The 20,341-nt window shown below is 44.9% G+C and overlaps 1 protein-coding gene across 4 annotated transcripts in view; it reads left to right on the top strand.

Moving 5' to 3' along the window:
* The window catches only part of UNKL (unk like zinc finger), a 142,027-nt gene that overhangs the window by 35,619 nt on the left and 86,067 nt on the right, over positions 1-20,341 (top strand). For all 4 annotated transcript variants that reach the window (XM_054041504.1, XM_054041508.1, XM_054041505.1 and 1 more), the window contains 4 exons: positions 4,260-4,395; positions 5,661-5,778; positions 11,939-12,023; positions 19,601-19,755. In XM_054041504.1, the coding sequence (XP_053897479.1) occupies positions 4,260-4,395; positions 5,661-5,778; positions 11,939-12,023; positions 19,601-19,755 (494 nt within the window). The remainder of the gene's footprint in view (positions 1-4,259; positions 4,396-5,660; positions 5,779-11,938; positions 12,024-19,600; positions 19,756-20,341) is intronic.

Consider the following 20,341-nt stretch of genomic DNA (forward strand, 5'->3'; position numbering starts at 1 on the left):
CACAACCTCCTCAGGTAAGGAGTTCCACAAGTTGACTGTGTGCTGTGTGAAGAACTTCCTTTAATTTGTTTTAATTCGTTTTAATTCGTTATTTGTTTATCTTGTTACACATGTCCATATTCTAAGATAACATGGGTATGTTAAAGGTAGTTATCAGTTTATCACAAAACCTGCTTTTTTGTTCGGTAGAACCAATTTGTTACCCTCTCCTATAATTTTAGAGGCCTCTTTCCTAATAACTTTCTTTTATCTCATTAGCCACTTTCCAAATTCAGCATCCTCCCAACACTTGTTTTGCTAGATGCTACATTCCTTCTAACTTTTGAACCTATTATTTTCAAGCTCCTAGATAAGGAAAAGTTATTTACTTATTCCCATAATACAAGAACTAGAGGTCACCACATGAAATTAATAGGCAGCAGGTTAAAAACAAATAAAAGTAAGTTCTTCTTCACACAGCGCACAGTCAACTTGTGGAACTCCTTACCTAAGGAGGTTGTGAAGGCTCGGACTATAACAGCGTTTAAAAGAGAACTGGATAAATTCATGGTGGTGAAGTCCATTAATGGCTATTAGCCAGGATGGGTAAGGAATGGTGTCCCTAGACTCTGTTTGTCAGAGGATGGAGTTGGATGGCAGGAGAGAGATCACTTAATCATTACCTGTTAGGTTCACTCCCTCTGGGGCACCTGGCATTGGTCACTGTCAGTAGACAGGATACTGGGCTAGATGGACCTTTGGTCTGACCCAGTACTGCTGTTCTTATGTTGTTACATTTGTTAACCACCTACATTTTGCAGAAGCTGCAAAGCACATGGCTAAACTAACCTTACCCCTTCTATTCTAAAACCATCCTATACCAATCTTTTTGTCATCTTCAAATTTTACCAGTAAAATTTTATATTTTGTTCCTAATCATTAATAAAGATACTGAATAGCATTGGTCCAAAGACAGTTATCTGTATAACTCCACTAGATACATCCCATGGGATGATAATTCCCCATTTACAATTACTCATTTTGAGATCCATCCATTAACCCAGTTTTTACTCCATTTAATATGGGTTACGTTGATATTGGTATAGTGCTGATTTTTTTTTAATCAGAATGGCATGCTGGGCCATTGTCTTATGGAAGTCTAAGTATTTAATGTCAATTATATTATTAAGTATATTATTCATCAGAGATGTGATCTCATCAGAAAGTGATATGAAACTTGTTTGAGAAGACCTATTTTTCATAAAACAATGGTGATAGATGTTAATTATGATGCCATCATTTAATTCTTCACTGATTGCGTCCCAATTCAGTCTTTCCATGAATTTGCCCAGGATTGATGACAGACAAAGTGGTCTGTAGTTATCTGGGTCATTTTGTTTATCCTTTTAAAATATTGGCAAAACATATAGTGTTGTTTTTCATCCAAATGTTCTGTTAATTCCCCATAGTTCCAAGAGATGTTAAAAACAATTAACGGTTCAGAGAGTGCTTGGCCCTAGATGGATGGAAACTAGAGGTGGTCTCCAGGGAAAGCAGCAGCAATCAGAAAGCTATCTGCAGGGTCTTCCTGGAGTAGACTAGGGCTTTATGATCCATTGTGGTAATTCCTATGCTTCTGTGTTCCAAAGAGGATGCATCTACTGCAAAGTGGATTCTCAGCTTTGTTTTTCAGATAGCTTTTTGGAGAAGAATCTTGGTGGTGGGGAAGGGAGGAAGTTGTGACAAATAGGTTTGATACTAAATTTGCTTGGCAGTATAACTAAGAAGTCGTCATTTTCCTTTTTTAAATTAAAGATTATAATATTCAGTACAAGTAAGCTAATACAGGAGAATTTCCACCGTAACCATAACTTTGACCTTTTAGTACATATGAAGCATTTGCCTTAGCAGTATTTTAAAATAATTCAGAATTCTGCATGTACATAAGTTGCTGTGGAGCTGTAACTTTGAATACCCTGACTCTTAATAAATTTAAATTCTCAAATGTAATGTTACATATCAAAGTTATTTTGGGTTGAACTTCCTTGTTTTTTTTAATGGTAAAAGGATGTAATTACCTCTCCCTTCCCTCATCCTGGTCCAGCTCTTGTCCTTTCTGAGAGACAAACAGATATTGACCTGGAAAGCAAGGAGTGAGAAGCCTAGATAGAGTTGATGAAGGGAACCAGCGGAAGGATTTAAGGGGGAGAAACATGTTGTCCAACAGGAAAGTGAGGAAAATTATTTGAGCTGCCTTCTCAATGTACTGGATGGGTGTAATGTTAGAATTAGTGAAGTCAGGCAGGAAGTTGTTGAAGTGAAGGTAGGAAGTAACCCAAGGCACAGGTAAGCATAGCTGTAGGGACTGATAGGAAGGGTTGGCTGTTTGCATGTTGTGGAGAAAGAAATAGAAGTATTTGGAAACTCTCTGAATGTATGGAAAGTAGAGAGAAGAGGTGAAAATTGCTTATGATCGAGTCTGAGTGGTGGGGAGGATGATGGTGCTGTCAGCAGCAAGGGAGAAAGGAGTGATTTTTATGAAGAAAGACAGAGGAGCTCAATTTTTTTACATCTAGCTAATGGCAACATAGGCTCAGAATCTAGGGCTGTGGGGGGCACCCCCAGGTTTTACCTGGGGTCCCGACTGCCGGTCTCTCTCCCCCTCGAGGTCCCAGCTGACGGTCTCTCTCCCCCTCCCCCCCAGGGTTCTAGCTGCCGGCCCTGCATTCACCCCCAGCTGTGGCCCCAGCCTCTGACCCCTGTCTGGGTACTCCCCACCCCCTGGAGACATGGCCCTACTCCCAGCCCCAGCTGGGGGCGGGGAGGGGGACGATAGAGGTAACAGTGTTGGCTTTCAGCATGACCACTGTTAAGTATTCCAGCACCACTGAATGGCAAGGTATCCAGTATATACTAGAAGACAGTTGGAGATGTGACTGCATGTAAGAAGGCAAGTTAAGAGGAGAAGTAAAGAAGTAAACATAGAAGATAGTTGAACCATGCGGGATGAGATTGTTGAGAGAGAGAGAGAGACGAGAAAGGGATCAAGGACAGAGCTCTTAGAGATGCTGGCAAAGTGGGAGAGTAAGAGGAACTGTCAAAGGAAATATTGAAGAAACAATTGGAAAGATACCAAATGAATACAGGGCCGTGGAAATCAAGAGAGGAAGTATAATCAGAGAAGAGGGAATGATCTGAAGTATCAAAGGCAGGGAGAAGATTAAGAAGGACAAGGATAGAGCACTGGCGCTGAGACCTTGTCAAGACCATCTTATTGGAGAACATTAGTAAGAGCAGGTTTGGTGAAGTAAAGAATGCTAAAGTCATACTGAAGGGGATCCAGAAGGGAATGTTGCATAAGGTCCTAGTTACGTCTTACTAAAATGAATAATATACTTTCAAATTTTTAATATTGAAGAGCTTATTTTTATTTTGCTTTTAACATTTTGAAACTGTATGAAGAATACGGGGGAAAAAATAAAAAATACTTGCATTGAGAGCTTCTGGATATTTTGTGTGGTGTTGGGATTCTGCTAGTATTTTATTTGTGCTTATTGTGATGGTAAAATTTGTATTTAATATAAAAATGATAAAGCTTTAGTCAGACTGCCTAATGACAATAAAATCCAGGTCTCATCCTAATTGTTTGTGAATGGTGATGTGTAAAGCTGTGATTTAGTCACAGAGGTCACGGCAGTCATGGATTCCGTGACTTTACCAGACCTCCATGACATCTTCTGCTTCAGCTGTTAGTCCCTGCTGGAGGGTCCTGGTTCCAGCCCAGGCCTCAACTGCTATGTGCCCCCCTCATGGCTTCCCAGGGCTGTGGCGGGGGCTGCAGCCAGGGCCACACACGCCTGTCCTGCAGCTGCAGCCAGCTCCGGGGAGGGGGAGGGAGAAGGGTGCACCCCCTGCTGTGGCCGCTGGAGCCGGGACTGTGCCCCGATCCGTGGTGGGGGTGTTGGCCTATTGGGCCCTCCCATAAGACTCCATTCCTCCCTCCTCCTTAGCCCCACCTCTGATTATTTTTAGTAAAGTCAGGGACAGATCACGGGCTCCATGAATTTTTGTTTATTGCTCATGACCTGTCTGTGACTTTTACTAAAAATAACCGTGACACAATCTTAGCGTTAGTGATGTGCACAAACCAGGATTTTTATATAAAAGAAAAGCAAAACGTTACTGCTTTCAAGGATTTTATTGGTACCTGGATTCGTTAAAGGTATTGTAAATGAAAGTTAAAGTGTTAACATATTTTAAATTTGTTAATCTTTTTACAGATACTAATTTTGTATTAGCTGGCTACAAGACAGAACAATGCACCAAACCCCCCAGACTCTGCCGCCAGGGTTATGCATGTCCCCATTATCACAACAGTCGAGATAGAAGACGGAATCCCAGAAAATTCAAATACAGGTGCATAAATAAATACTAAGAACATGCTTTCCTAACTATGGGTCTATGTCCCCCATGAATCAATAGAACAATTATTAGGGGACTTATTTCTTTGGATTACATTAACAGTGCAACTGGATATACCTAGTTTAACAGTATTAGATTTTTGTGACAAGCCCCATAAAACTATAGGAAACAAACTTCAGAATGATTGGACAGCGCTGAATAGGAAAGTAATTAAAATGTGACTAAAACATCAGTCTTCCCTGAGAGGAGGTGAAACAGTTTCTGCATCTACTCGCACCAATTCAAAATCTCAATTGATCCTCCTTCATCTGCTGTTAATAGACAAAAGGACCGCTGATAACTTCTGGATTTAGCTGGTTCCTCCTGCTACAAATTCCTTTCCTCAGGCAATACTTTAATAACCAAACTTTGTTAAAAAACATACTGACATTTGACTTTTAGTATGAATTGGTGGCCTAAGAAATGTAGTTTTTCAGTTTCTGTACCCTCAGTTCAGTAGTGCAGAATTGATGGGATTGGCCTAACAATCTCCTGATTGTAAGTAACCATCACAAAACACAAGAGAAATTGAATTTAGCTGTGGTTTATGCATTACTCCTGGGGGAATTCTGCGTCATTGCACAATTCGGAATTTTGCAGAAATTAATGCGTTTTTGCACATAATTTCCCTACCCACACAGAAATGGGCTGCAGTGCTGCTGGCTGCCACTAGGGGTTGCTGGACCTGGCAGAGCCCAGCTTGCTCATAGAAGACACTGTTGAGGGGGGGAAGGGGGAGAGAGCTAGAGGTTTTCCTGCAGCTGCAGTTCCCAGCATGCCTTGAGGGAAGGAGGGGGCGGTGTGCAGGAAACTCTGTGCAAGCCTGGGACCGAGCATCAGGCTGAGGGTAGGAGGTGGGGGGAGGGTGGCACGGCTGGGCTTGGAGGCGGTGGGGCGGGTATCTGGGCAAAGGGTGGCCCTGCAGCTGGGCTGTGGAGAGGAGGGGGTGCAGGTCTCTGGGCAAGGGGGGCAGAATTCCCCCAGGAGTAAGCATCCTTTTACCAAAAGAGCATTTGCCCAAAGAGCTCCCAAAATATTGCTGGCCCACATCTTTAGACTTCAGAGGCCCCAAAGCCTGGCCCTGGCGATAAGCTGTTGTTGCAGAAATGGAAACAGTGGGCTTCAGCAGCTGAGATGCTACTTTGGACTTAATGGGAAAATATTTGAGTTTGCTGCTGGGGAATTAGTACAAATGCATTTTTGGATTTCACTTTTTCCAGGTCTACTCCTTGCCCCAGTGTAAAACATGCAGATGAGTGGGGTGAACCTTCCAAGTGTGAAAATGGGGATAACTGTCAGTATTGCCATTCTCGTACTGAACAGCAGTTCCATCCTGAGGTAAAACCTGAGGTTGTTTTTCCTCATTATTTAATGTGTTAGATTGAACATGGTTTATCTTAATAATGGAAATAGACAAATGTTTCACTTATCATATGGGCATATCATATAGTAAATCAAATTAGTTTTCTGATCTGTTAAAGAAGTTGCAAGATTTCTGCAACAGTTTTAAGTTGCCTTTTTTAATGTGCTAACTAATACTAGCAATTTTATTTCTGAAGTCTACTGTCTGTGATCTGTCTTCAGAGCACTGTAACTTCACATGTCTTCTTAAAAGTAGATATATTTTATCCAGAGCTGTATGGACTCTGGAGAGTTGTTCATGCAGTAGTTGAATTAGTGGAGATATTTGCTTTAAAACAAAACAGTTTGCTAGGAATATCATTTGTACAGTTACATTAGTCACCTACTAGCATCTTTTAGAACTCTAATTATGAAAGAGAAGTTAACTTCATAATGTCTCCTGCAATATTTGGAGATGGTTCCGATTACATTTTCATATGATTTGTAATTCTCTTTGCCATGCTTCTTAACCCCAAGGTGTAAGATATGGGTTTAAACAATCCTTTTCACTATTCAGCCTATTTCTTGATCCTGCGGTCAAGTCATAATGGTAACTTCTGTGACATCACAATCATTTGTCGTAAACCTCTGAGGTATAATCACAGTACTAGGAAGGTTTCATTGCAGTTGATTGGGGAAAATTGAATAGACCAATGGAAGAAGGAAAGAAAAGAAAACAAAAATTATTTCTGTCAGTGTGGATTCCACTGTAGGTATGCATGGGCCTCATGTGCATGAGCTTAGAATTTTTTATGCCCTCGTAATCATGGCCCCAAAAGTCACAGTACGTTGACCCTCCCTTAGTTCCCTCTTACTGTTTATCTTTTTGTTCTATGTTCGTACAGCCCCTAGCACATGACTGGGGCTTCTAGGTGCTATGATTATACAAATGATGGGGGAAAAAAAATCTGGGGTAAAGTCCTCAAAACCCTGCTTGACTTGAAGAGGCAGAGGCATGACACTGACAGGGAAGAAAGCTTGAGAAAAAACACCAGTACCAAAGTCAACACCAGTAGCTGTCTTGTTACCTATCCTGGCACCCATTGACTGACCCACTCCTCCTTGGTGCCGAGATATGTGTTTGAAGATCTACCTTCATCCTTCCTCCCAGCACCAGCCCTGGTAGCCTCATTGGAACCGCACCCAACAGTGCTGTTTCTGGAGAAATACTTGTCCTCCCCTGGGCTATTCCTTCTTCCTTGCTTCAAGCACAGAGCACTGTCTAGAGAGAGAGGAGTGGTATCCTAAAGAGTTCTCCAGCTCCACCTAGTACCAGGCTCTGGTGCATGAGTGGTAATGGATGGGCCACCCACAACCTTGCCATTACCTATACAACATGCCACTATGGCCATATTTGTCCTACTGGGGTCCTTCTTATGCTGTCGGAGCAGAGCCCCATCACAGCTCTAAAAGGGTGAGGTTGAAGGCACTGTTGGCATCCATAGCTGGAGCTTTTTACCCAGAATCAGAGCTGCTCCCTTCTAGATTCATAGATTCATAGATTATAGGACTGGAAGGGACCTCGAGAGGTCATCGAGTCCAGTCCCCTGCCCGCATGGCAGGACCAAATACTGTCTAGACCATCCCTGATAGACATTTATCTAACCTACTCTTAAATATCTCCAGAGACGGAGATTCCACAACCTCCCTAGGCAATTTGTTCCAGTGTTTAACCACCCTGACGGTTAGGAACTTTTTCCTAATGTCCAACCTAGACCTCCCTTGCTGCAGTTTAAACCCATTGTTTCTGGTTCTATCCTTAGAGGCTAAGGTGAACAAGTTCTCTCCCTCCTCCTTATGACACCCTTTTAGATACCTGAAAACTGCTATCATGTCCCCTCTCAGTCTTCTCTTTTCCAAACTAAACAAACCCAGTTCTTTCAGCCTTCCTTCATAGGTCATGTTCTCAAGACCTTTAATCATTCTTGTTGCTCTTCTTTGGACCCTTTCCAATTTCTCCACATCTTTTTTAAAATGCGGCGCCCAGAACTGGACACAATACTCCAGCTGAGGCCTAACCAGAGCCGAGTAGAGCGGAAGAATGACTTCTCGTGTCTTGCTCACAACACACCTGTTAATGCATCCCAGAATCATGTTTGCTTTTTTTGCAACAGCATCACACTGTTGACTCATATTTAGCTTGTGGTCCACTATAACCCCTAGATCCCTTTCTGCCGTACTCCTTCCTAGACAGTCTTTTCCCATTCTGTATGTGTGAAATTGATTTTTCCTTCCTAAGTGGAGCACTTTGCATTTGTCTTTGTTAAACTTCATCCTGTTTACCTCAGCCCATTTCTCCAATTTGTCCAGATCATTTTGAATTATGACCCTGTCCTCCAAAGTAGTTGCAATCCCTCCCAGTTTGGTATCATCCGCAAACTTAATAAGCGTACTTTCTATGCCAATATCTAAGTCGTTGATGAAGATATTGAACAGAGCCGGTCCCAATACAGACCCCTGCGGAACCCCACTTGTTCTAAAGAGTCATAATCGTCCACCTCTGAGGCAGTTGCTCCAACCCTGACTTTGGCCATGACCAATTTCCAGGCATTCCAGGAGCTACTCTTCAGGATAGTGGAAATTAAGATAAGTGACAGTAATCCAAGAGAGAGTGCATAAGATGTTCAACATCCTAAGCTCCTTGGTGCCCACAAGGATCACCCTTCCAATTAATGGAAGCCTATTAGAGCCTATAAAAGCCTTTTGCACATCTCGGCCTTACTTTCCTTGACCTCAAAGCAAGTGGAGAAATGTTATTAAGTCCCACCCAATGGTCTTGAACAGCTTCACATATCCCACACTGGGATTGCTTGTTATCTTGGTGGAAAAGACTAGATCCATTATAGGGATCTCTTCCTCCCACACCTCTTTCTCCCCCCCCCCCCCCCCAAAAAAAAAAAAGGGTCCGAAGAAGAAGCTGGCAATTGCAAGCTGGTAAACTTAACTACTTCAAGTGCTTGCTCATGTCCATTCCATATTAGGTATGTGTGTGCTTGCTACGTGCACCGGTACCAGAAGTTTTTCCCTCAGCGGTATCTGTAGGGGACCGGCTCTGGCGCCCTTTGGAGTGGCACGCACATGCCGCAGTATAAGGGGTGCTGCCGGCCCCCCGCACCCTCACTTCCTTCTTGCCGCCAGTGACAGTGCTGGAATGTCTGCTGCTTCGGCTAGCTTTTTGCTTCATTCAGTGTTACAAACTTTTCCTGTAAAATAGTTAATAGTTATCCCTTATTGTGTTAGTGCGTTTTACTTGGTTAGTCATGGATGGAACTCAGCCTAGGGATGGGGCATGCCCCGGTCCCCAGGCTTTAAGCCCTACGATCACTGCCAAAAACCGATGCCCATCAGCGATCTGCATAACAGTTATCTAAGGTGTCTGGGCGAGTCGCATATAAGCGACAAGTGCCATATCTGCATGTCCGTCAAACCTTGGATTAAGAAGGAACGAGACATCCGTCTCAGTGCTCCTAATGAAGGTGGCTCTAACTCCAGCACCGGAGCAGTCGAGGTCCGACTGTGCCCCGAACACCGCAGCATTGGTTTGGAATGCTCCACCGGCGCTTTCGACGGAGCAGCACTGATGCCCCTCCCCGGCACCTGCCAAGCGGCAAAAGAAGACCGGGAGAGGAGGATCTCCTACATCCCGCAAGGGAAAGGAGAGGGCAGGAGGGGAGCCAAGGCCCAAGGAGGGTGGCTTGGTACCTCCAATCAGGAGTCAGGCCCAAGCTCAGGTCGAGCGGTCTAGCCCATCCCGACCCATGCCTGCCACACTGGACAGTGACACGGGCGTCAGTTAGAGGTCCCATTGATGCCCAAGGCCCTGCAGGCAGCGCAGGATATCTTAGCACTACCGGTGCCACCCACAGCGGCTATGGCGGTACCCTGATCCAGGGGTAAACCCGCCTTGGGAGCTTTTCGTAAGTCCCCGTCTCAGCGCTACCACTCTCCTTCATGAGGGACGTCTTGCCAGCGCTTGCCTGCGCTGAGCCACCAGGCCTTAAAGGCAGGGAGGCATGCAGCCCTCTTTGGTCTCCAGACTCAGGGCAGCGCCCACAGGGCTTGAGTGGCGCCTTGCCGGTGACCTGGCACAGACCGGTAGAAGTGTGCCCCTCCTGGCATCAACAGCACTGAGACCGGCCCAGTGCTTCACCCATTACCTGGTACTGTTCGTGGGCCCAACAGAGTCGATCGAGCAAAGTCATCAGTTCGCTGATCTGCATTGCCGCAAAACAGATCCTCTTGGTTGGTAAGAAGGTCTTCCCGGCGATTGACGTGCTCCGGATCCTGGTACTAGTTGAGCAATATGAGGCATAAATCACTGGAATGCCGTCAACAGTCCACTGAATGCTGCTGGTCTCCGAGGACCCGCAAAAGGGACTTGTCCCGAGTAGAGAGCTCCCCATCGAGGTGCAGCGATCGGCACCACAGCAAACTGGATCGCCAATCCACCTGCTCATGGTCGCCTAAGAGCTACCACTCATCATCGAGCTCCAACACCAGGCAGGAGTTGTTGCTGGCAGGCCAAACCCTGGCACCAGTGGTACGCTCGACGTTGGCGGTACTGACAACTGCTCCATGGTCCTAGGGCCAGTGGCTGGCTGCCTGGTACCTGGGGAACCCATGGGGTTTTACTCAGCCTTCCCAAGGGCTTAGGTCAGTGGCAGGTGCCTCGTACAAACCATCAGCCTCGGTATCCCGCCCTCCTCTGGAAACAGATGTTCCCAAAGGGAGAACCCCTCAGGCTCTCACGGACCCCAGGGAACAGTTGGTTGGACCACCTATGGATGTGGCAGACCCCACGGCACTGACTTCTTCCTCACCTTCGCCAGGAGAGGCAAGGCCAACCGGGAGCTACACCTGAGAATAAAGACTCAAAGAGGCTGGATTTGTTCGGACGCAAAGTTTATTCATCCTCCAGCCTCCAGTTGAGTCTGGCTAACCGTCAAGCCCTCCTCGGCTGCTATGATTTCAATATGTGGCAAGCCATGTCCAAGTTTAAAGATTCGCTTCCCAAGGACACCAGGAAAGAGTTCTGGGTGTTCCTCGATGAGGGCAGGGCTGTGGCCAGGGTGGCCCTTCAAGCAGCCTTGAACGCGGCAGACTCCGCAGCATACACCATGACCTCAGCCATCTCCATGTGAAGGGTGTTCTGGCTCCTTCTCTCAGGCTTATCAACGAAGGCCCAGCAGTCGATACAGGACCTTCCTTTCGATGGCCAGGCACTGTTTGCTGAGCAGACAGACAATAAATTACACGGGTTAAAGGACTCCTGTACTACTTTGAAAACCCTAGGGCTTTATGTCCCACGTCTGGCCTGTAAGTGGTTCAAGCCGCAACAGCCACAAGGTCAAGGGAGCCAATCTGGCAGGAGACGGCTCATAAGAAGAGCAGAGGCTACAAATGTCGCCAGAGCCACCAACCTCCGCCCTCTACCCAGTCGGGTGCCACCCGCAACAGACAGGGTGGTAAACAGGCATTTTGAGGGTGCGCCTGAGGGTGACCTACCAGACTGTACCCCGGATCCATCCTCCCTATGTTTCTCCAACCGCCTTTCTTTTTTCCTCCCTGCATGGACCGTGATAACATCAGACTGCTGGGTCCTCAAAACAGTGGCCCTGGGCTATACCCTCCTGTTTTAAGAATATGGAACAGCTTCCATACAAGCAGAAATTTTAAAAACTGGGACTGGTCAGCTTAGGAAAGAGATGACTAAAGGGGTCATAGAACTTCCCAAAAATAATTCCTAGAGCTTCTCTTTTAGAAAAACATCCAATCTTGATTTAAGAATTGTCAGTGATGAAGAATCCACCACAACTCTGGTAAATTGTTCCAATGGTTATTTACCCTCACTGTTAAAAAATTATGCCTTGTTTCCGGTCTGATTTTTGTCTAGCTTCAACTTCCAGCCTTTGGATTGTGTTACACCTTTCTCTGCTAGAACTAAGAGCCAACTGTTAAATATTTGTTCCTGAGGTAGATACTTATACACTGTAATCATGTCACACCTTAACTTTCTCTTTGTTAAACTGAATAGATTGAGCTCTTATGCTATTAGCACCCAGATAATTTTAAAGTTATTCACTTTCTATTTTTTTAGATTTACAAATCTACAAAGTGCAATGACATCCGTCAAACAGGTTACTGCCCGCGGGGTCCATTTTGTGCATTTGCACATGTTGAAAGTGAGTATGAGAACGGTTCTTTTGTATCAATGTTAATAAAATTCCCACGATCATGCAGTAGAGAATGTTTGTTTTTATTTCACCTTAAAAAAAAAAAAAGTGTTTTATCCTGTTCTGTTACCTTGCATCTATGATTTCATTACTACTTTGCATCAAACTCCTCGTGGCAACAGTGGAAGTGGAAAATGCGTTACTTGTGAAATGGACTGTACCTGTTGTTATTTAGGCCCTAGCAAACACTTATGTACATATTCTACTTTAAGCATGTAAATAGCCCCATCAATTTCAATGGGACTACTAACATGTTTAAAGGTATTAGAGCAATAAGGTGAATGAGGTAATATCTTTTATTGGACAAACGTCTTACCTCACTCATCTGTCTCTCTAATATCCTGGGACCGACATGACTATAACAACACATGTTTAAAGGTGAAGATGTGTGTAAGTATTTGCAGGACCTGGTGTTTTAGTAATCTGCAGAGAGGTGCCATGGACAAGTGATGCTTCCCTTACCTTCTCCCATTCTCAGCACATCCAGGCTGTGTATCCAGGAAGCAGGAAAGAGGCACATCCTTTTAGAGTTCTCCTAGTTTCTGTTTTCACTTATATGGAAAAGATGAATACATTGAAGAGGTGTGATACTTTAGCAGTCATAAAGTTCCTAGAAATGCTGGAGCCCTACATTCCAATTGATAAATAAATTTACTTTATTTCCTCTGTGAACAAAACAGCAGATACCTATTTTTCAGGGTCAAGTGCTGTTGATGGGAACTGCATATGTTTCAGGGAAAGAGGAAACAACTCAGCACAGTGCACCAGAGACAGAAATTGGGACTTTATATAGACTTCAGTAAGAACAGGATCAGGCCTATTGTCACAATCCCCTATCTCCACTCACACTATCCAATGATGCAGAAAGGGTGGTGATTTGTGTGTTACTCCTGAGGGAATTCTGCACCAAAAAATTAAAAATTCCATGCACAATATTTTAAAATTCTGCAAAGTCTGCATATTTTATTTGTCAATAAATAAATGTGGAAGCCCCAAGCATGGCAGTGGGGAGCACAGGGTACTAGCTGCATGGAGGTGAGAAATCACCCTGCAGCCCCCTACCCCCATGGGACATAAACTCAGCTGTGAAGCTGCTCCTGACCCTGACCCTGACACAGTGCAAGGGCTGGGGTTGCCCCACAAACACCACGGGGCCCTGCCCCTCCGTGCCAGGCGCACCAAGATAGCAGGTGAGAAGGGCAGAGTCTTGCATGCACGCCCAGCCCTGGCCCCCGATCCAGGTGTGAGATCGACTAAGCCTGCATGCCCAAGTGTGAGGGGATCTAGGTACTTGGTGAGAGAGTTCAGGGTGTTGCAATCTGGGTGTGAGGGGCTCAGTGAGGGGTCCAGCTGCAGGGGGATCTGGATTCACGGGGGCTCGTTAGGGGGGTTTCAGGTTTAGGGGGAAATGGGACTCTGCAGGGGGTCCAGGTGAAGGTCTTTGGGGCTCAGCAAGGGGTATCTAGGTGTGGAGGACTCAGTAGGGGGTCTCGGTGTTGGGGGAGTGGGGTGGGAGCTTGGTGGGGTGAAGGTCTGGGTGCAGCTGGTTGGGGCTTGGTGAGAAGGGGGTCCAGGCGCGGGGGGGCTAAATGGGGTGATCCAGGTGCAGGGGGCTCAGTGGGGGTCTGAGTGCAGAGAGGCTCCTGATGCAGGGGTGAGGCTTGGTGGGGTGGGGTTCAGGTGTGGGGGGCTCATTGGGGTGGTCTGGGTATGGGTGAGTCCAGATGTACAGGGATTGGGTGGATTGGGGAGCAGCACCCCATACAGCTGCAGGAAGCTCCGCACTCCTTTCCCCCTCCCCCCACAGCTGAAGAGCGATGATAGCAGGAAGCGGGCGGGGGGGAGGAGTGCGGAGCTTCCTGCAGCTGCAGGAGGTTTCTGGGAGTGGGTCTGACCCAGCCCTGGCCATTCCTTACAAGGGAAGAGGAAGTCATCTCCCTCTCCGGCCGCAGCCCAACTGAGATTAGCAGTTGAGCCTAGTGCAGGGTAGGAGCCACTGACCTTGGCGTCCCCAGCCCTCCCACCCTGCAGTGAATTACTTTTCTGCCGGGTGCCCGAAATGATGCGCCTGTGCTGCTGGGGAGGGACACGTGACCGCTCTTGTGGCTTCCCTTTGCTTCCTCGTCAGAAAGTCATTTTTCTGCAGGGAAGCAAAGAAATATGCAAGGGACATGAATTCTGCGTGCGCACAGTGACGCAGAATTCCCCCAGGAGTAGTGCGTGGAGCATATGTGGTTCAGGCTCTTCATAAAAACACTAGAGACAAAAGACAGCGAGAAAATAGTGGCAACATAGGGAGGGGTATTCAGAACTAGGTCAAGACTTTACTTCCTTTCCTACCATATCATCAAAATATTTGCAGCTGGGAGCCAGGTCAGGATTTACTGGGAGTAAGAAGAATGCAAAAGTTGGATTGACATCAAGTAGCGATGGGAGATTCAAGTGGCCCATCCTTTCTATCTAGGTTCTTATGTGGCTCTTACCACTGTGGTTTCTCTGTCTCTCTCTGCCAGTAGCAACAGCTCTGAGCTCAGTCTTGAAATCCTGACATTCCACCTCTCTTGCTCAAGTATGGTCAATAGAAAAGAACCCTTCCATAGTTCCAGTGGGAAGAAGAGAGAGAGGCTCCATAGCCAGGGACCCTATCTCATAAGAAAGGTGACAGGGAGAATCTTATCCCATGGCTCCTGTTTCTTTGGCCCCTAAGATCCTGTATGCATCTCCCACTATCTTCAGTGAGGCCCTAGTTTCTCAGACCAGGCAATCCCTTTTGCCCCACTTTGCAGGGGAGGCACAAAGTCTCTTATGCCCACTCCCCTTCCCCATGGCTGTAAGGGCGAGAGACTCCTCTTATCTTTGGAGGTTCTTCAGAAGCAGCTGACTCCTCTTCTCTTCTCTTCTCTTCTCTTCTCTTCTCTTCTCTTCTCTTCTCTTCTCTTCTCTTCATTCTTTGTGGAAGCTGGCAAGTTGGGTCCCTTTCACTATCCACTGGAACTGGGCTTCCCCTGGTGTCATTGCTGCTACTCTGCTCCCTTTTAGGTCTCATCTATCAGCCTTCTCCCACTGGTTGGGGCAGCCCACAACCCTTTCAACTGGCACAGTCCCCCAAAGAGTATTCTCTGTTAACAGGGGAGGATTGAAACCCTGTCCCAAAGGGTGAAGAGCAGTGGGGAATTGCCAGCTGCCTCTGAAAAACTTAGCAGAGGAATGAGCCACTCAGCTACTCCTAAAAACATTGGAAGGGAAGTTAGTCTGCAGCCTTGGGCTTATGTAGGACTCTTCAGTGCTGTTGGTGCTCTGATTGTCAGTGTGTCAAAAACACCCACTTCCATCTGACTTCCTAGAAGATTGCACCCCTTCATGTTGGACCCAAACCTGGCCATAGCAACCCATGCTTTCATGATCTCCAGAGTCTAATGCTGATTGTCTGTAGGAATGAAGCGACACCTGAAAAAGCTGTTTAATTTTTTTTAAAAATCAGCCAATTTGATTAGCAGCAGGTTGTCATGAGAACATTACCCTGATACTCCATTCTACACTGGCTGCCTGGTGAATAAAGAGCCCCTTTCAAAGGCTGTGTCCTAATTTTCAATCTCTATGGGATTGGCCCGAATTCTCTGAGTCATCTTTTCCTTAGCTACAATGACCTCTCATGGTAGCTATGTCCCACTGGAACAATGAAATCATTGACCAACTAGGGGAGGCTGATGCATGCAGATGTCAGAACTTTTGCAGGAACTGCATCTAGACTATGGGACTCACTCCTTCAAGGAATTAGAATGGCTGGGGCTACACAGTATTCCAAATGTAATACTAAACTCATTTCTGTGATTTTTCCTCAATAAATACATAAAACATGAGCAAAAATGCCAATAAACTAATCACGCTAGTTCTCTTATAGGCTAGGAAGGAAAGGAGCAAGACTGTTTCTATTTTTAAAAACTTGGGAGGCACTCCAATCCTACTTTGATGGGGACTGTATGAGTATGTAAATAGATACGTTCATTTATGGGATTTGGGATTGATGTGCAGCTGTGTGTATGTGGAGCGAAGCTAACTGAACAAGGAGGGCTGGAGCAGTGACCTAGAAGGGAGTGTGAGGGTGGCAGTAACCAGAACAGCACTTCTGATGTGAGGGTGTGAGGGGCTCCTGGGCAGTATTTTCCCTCTAGACTTAATAGAGATGACAGTGACTAACTGCCTCATAAAGCAATCCAGAATGAGGACACAACCCCAAGGGAGAGTGGAAGTAAATAACATTAGATAAGTGCAGCATCTTCTGTCTTCACATCCATTTTTTGCATATTCAGTCAGGCAGAGGATGAGCAGGGGAGCTACCTGTGTTCCTTCTTCAGAGTCCCGGCACTTAGTCTGGAGTCAGTCTGCACAATGATAGTTATTATTCATCTTGCCTGTGTCTCCTGTGTTCTTTAATTGTCTCCTACTCCTGTACTTGATACGTAAGACACAGGAAATATGTTAGATACAGCATTTGGAGACACAGTACAAAGGCAGAATCATGCAGTAATTAAAACATAGCTCATTAGGTACAAAAATTACACCATAAGAAACAATCCTCAACTATGCTATCTCCCCTGAAGAGAGGTAATGGTGCTGAATTTACATGTCCCACTGTTCCATCTGTTCATTATCATGGCATGTACTCTTCTGCATGATGTCATAACTGTTAATTGTCCTTGGCAGAAGGAAGGTTCATTCAGGACACAGTTTATTATGGCCCTTCAGAAATACAGTTGTGAACAGAGATGAAAAATAAGTAACATTTTGTATACAAAATTCTGGCTAAATCTGTGGAATTTCTTCAGGGGATGATCGGATTTTATTTTTCTAGCCCTGTTTCTTTTTTTAATACCCTGTGTTCATGAATCAAGGGGTAAAGAATGTCAGTCAGCTTATTCAATTAAATATCTGTTGCTAATGAATTATTTGTCTAGAAAACCCACACAACCTAAATGTCCAAATTTTTTTTAATAAATACCATTTTAAAGAGTACTTTTATTTGTATATTCCAAAGGGCAGTAAGTAATGAGCATCTAAATTAACCAAATCTGAAATGTTCAATAGAATACTGAAGTTGTCTTGAGAACACTGGGAAGTGATGTGTGCGTCCAATTACTTTAAATTAATTTTTCTGGTATAAAAATGACAAATAGTTAGAATGACCACTTAAATGTCAATATTTTCTCAGTTTACTATATCCCATTAAGATAAGCAGTGGAAATTCCAGATTCTTCTTCGAGTAGTGTCCCTATGGGTGCTCCATTGTAGGTGTGCGTGCATTCCTGCGCCTTTGATTGGAGATCTTTGGTAGCAGTGTCCATTTGGTCTGGACATATCTTCTGTGTCTTTCATGCTCTGCCTCACGGCTAATTAATGCTGCACAGGTGAACTACCTTCTCAACTGCCCCGGCTAGAGACAGAGCGATTAGCAGTCCATTTGTTCATACTTTAGATCTTTAGAATTGTTTCTCTCTTAGATACTCTTAGTGTTTTTGTCAGTTTTTTTCTCTGTGTTATAGGGTTTCCATTAGTTTCTTTCCTGTTTTAAAGAAAAATAATTTTTTTTATCTTATCACTGTCCCCCGGGTTTAAGAGGTGCCTCTCCTTCAGTGAGGCTATTCTGGTTACAGACAGACATTCCCATTGCGTGTAGTGCCTCGGGGAGGCCCACATTCCATAAAAGTGTACTTTTATCAACAGCTAAAAGCCAGATCCCAAAAAATCCAGGAATTAAAGTTAAAGCTACTCCTTATGGAGGGAGCTCTTCAACCTGTGACTGACCCTGGCCCTGAATCTCCTTGACAGCACGAACCATCATCAGAGCATTTTACTTCCAAAGAGGGTGAGCTGAGAAAAAAGTCTTCAGATTCCCCTCGCAAGATCTCCCAAAAGAGAGCTGTAAGGCCTCATACTGAATCCCAAACCAGCCAGATGAGATCCCCAGCACATTCAGTTTCTTTGGCACTGATTGCTAAAAGCATGATACGCACAACTCGCATGGGTCTTCTGATGCACACAGAGCTAGTAAGCTATGGGCACAGGCTCCAAAACAGCGGCACCGCCTGTCAGAGACCAGAGTTTACACTGTACCGTGTCTACGAAGACGTCATCTGTGCAGAAACTCTCGGTACCAACAACTTCAAAACAACCTTCGTCGGACTGTCTGACTTGAGCATGATTGCTGGTTTCCTCGGTACTGACGAGTCAACCCCAACAAGCCCTGACAGTACCGATTACGGCACCACAGGAGTTTCAGTTTTCCAGGGACCTGATGGTATCTGAGACCCCAGAGTCCATTCTACTCAGTACCGGGGGTTCGGTACTGAGTGCATCTCGAATCCCAGAATCACCACTGGTACTGAGGCGTTCAGCTCCACTAATATCCAGCACAGTCTCAGATAGTGACCAGGAGGATATCCTCTCTTGGCACTTGCCATGGTCCCTCTTTCTACCAACCAGGGCCTTCTCAGCTACACCCTCACTCTGGGTTTCAGCCCCCATGTTATGACCAACAGTGGGTTCTGCCACCCATGCCCTTTCTACCATCCCAGTGGAAATACTAGGATCCATGGGCAGCCATAAGAGGCTTGACTCCAAAGTCCCACCCTCCCATTGAGGATACTGCTCGAGAGTCACCTACAGTGGAGCACCCATAGGGACACTACTCAAAGCAGAAGAGGAAGTTACCATCATTATTGCACAAGGTGAGTTCTTCGAGATGTGTATCCCTGTGGGTGCTCCACAACCCAACCTCCTCCCTTCTACTTTGGAGTTCTCAATAAGGGCTGTATGGTAGAGAAGGTGGTTTGCCCAGGAGGGTGGTTTTCCCATGCAGCGCTAATTAACCTCAAGGCAGAGCACGAGGGAGGGAGAGCGTATGTGCAGGCCAAACAGACACTGTTGCCAAAGATGTCCAATCAAAGGTGCAGGGATGCATGCACACCTAGTGCGGAGCACCCATAGGGGGACATATTTCGAAGAACCTTCATTACTGCACAAGGTGAGTAACCCCATCTTCTTTTGATGGGATGCTATAGATCACTCTACAGCCAGGTAGAGTGAAAAAAGACAGTAATTCAGTGTACAATGTTGTGTTTATCTTTGCAACCTGGAGTCCTAAAAATGGTGTCTTTTAAACACTATAGTATCTTCGATTCTTGAAAATACAGCAACATTTGTAATAAGACTGTATATTCTTAGGATGCAGATCTTTTTTTGTTCCTGTGGGTTTTTGTTGGACCGAGTAATGAGGGAAAGCCCCCTGAGTTACAAACGTGTATTTGGTACTAAGTTTGTTAGTGGCCACAAATACATAAATATTAAATTACACCATTTTCAAATGGACTTTGCTTTGTTTATGTTATTATGCTTTCAGAAACCGTTTTAATTTGTGTACTTAAATGTTTCCATATCAGAGGTTGTGTTTGGTTTTGGGTATGTAATTGTTGAATTCACACAGCTAAATACAAAATCTGTGTGTAATTTGTTGGGGATTCCTTCAACAGAGGACACCATGAATGTAGTCATACTGCAAACTGGCTGTCAATCAAAGCCAGGCGCTCATCTGTTTTCAGCAGACACCATAGGAATTGCAAATGAATGGAGCAGCAGTCTTAACTCCACAAACAGCATTACAAATAACAATGGGCAATCTGGAAATGTAAGTGTAAATACTTCTGAAAAAATTACTACTAATGATCACTGTCCCAATATATAATTGTTTGTTTTATTTATCAAACATCTCTTTTTACTATATGTATATTACAACAGAAAAGAAGCACCTTACTTAGACATTAAAGAGTCAATAAAAATCAGCCCTCACATGTGGCAATAAAGGTTTTAAACTGGTTCTGAATACCTAGTGCAATGTCTGGCCTCTACCTGAATACCCAATTTAATTTTGTATTACCTGTTTTTTCTCCCTCTTTCTTTCTTTGTCAGTGCAGTCAGGTGACTGTAGGTACTCAGGTACTACAGTGAGAAGTGTCATATAAATACCTAAATAGAATTCCTTTAATCAGGGAACCCCAGCATTTGTTATGTAAACACAGGACACCATAACTTACTTAAGGTTGGTTTCTCTTTAGGAAAGATTTCATTAAAGGAAGATCTTGTCTGGCTACAGCTCTCCTTTTTATTGTTTTCTGTTAACAGGAAAATCAGATAAGAATTTGAATATACAACTATGCACTCAACATTTTACTTTAAAGCTATCTTCAGGCGGTTCCTGGAGCCATCGTATATTT

This window comes from Malaclemys terrapin, chromosome 10, assembly GCF_027887155.1.
Source record: "Malaclemys terrapin pileata isolate rMalTer1 chromosome 10, rMalTer1.hap1, whole genome shotgun sequence".
In the NCBI taxonomy this organism is placed as follows: domain Eukaryota; kingdom Metazoa; phylum Chordata; order Testudines; family Emydidae; genus Malaclemys; species Malaclemys terrapin.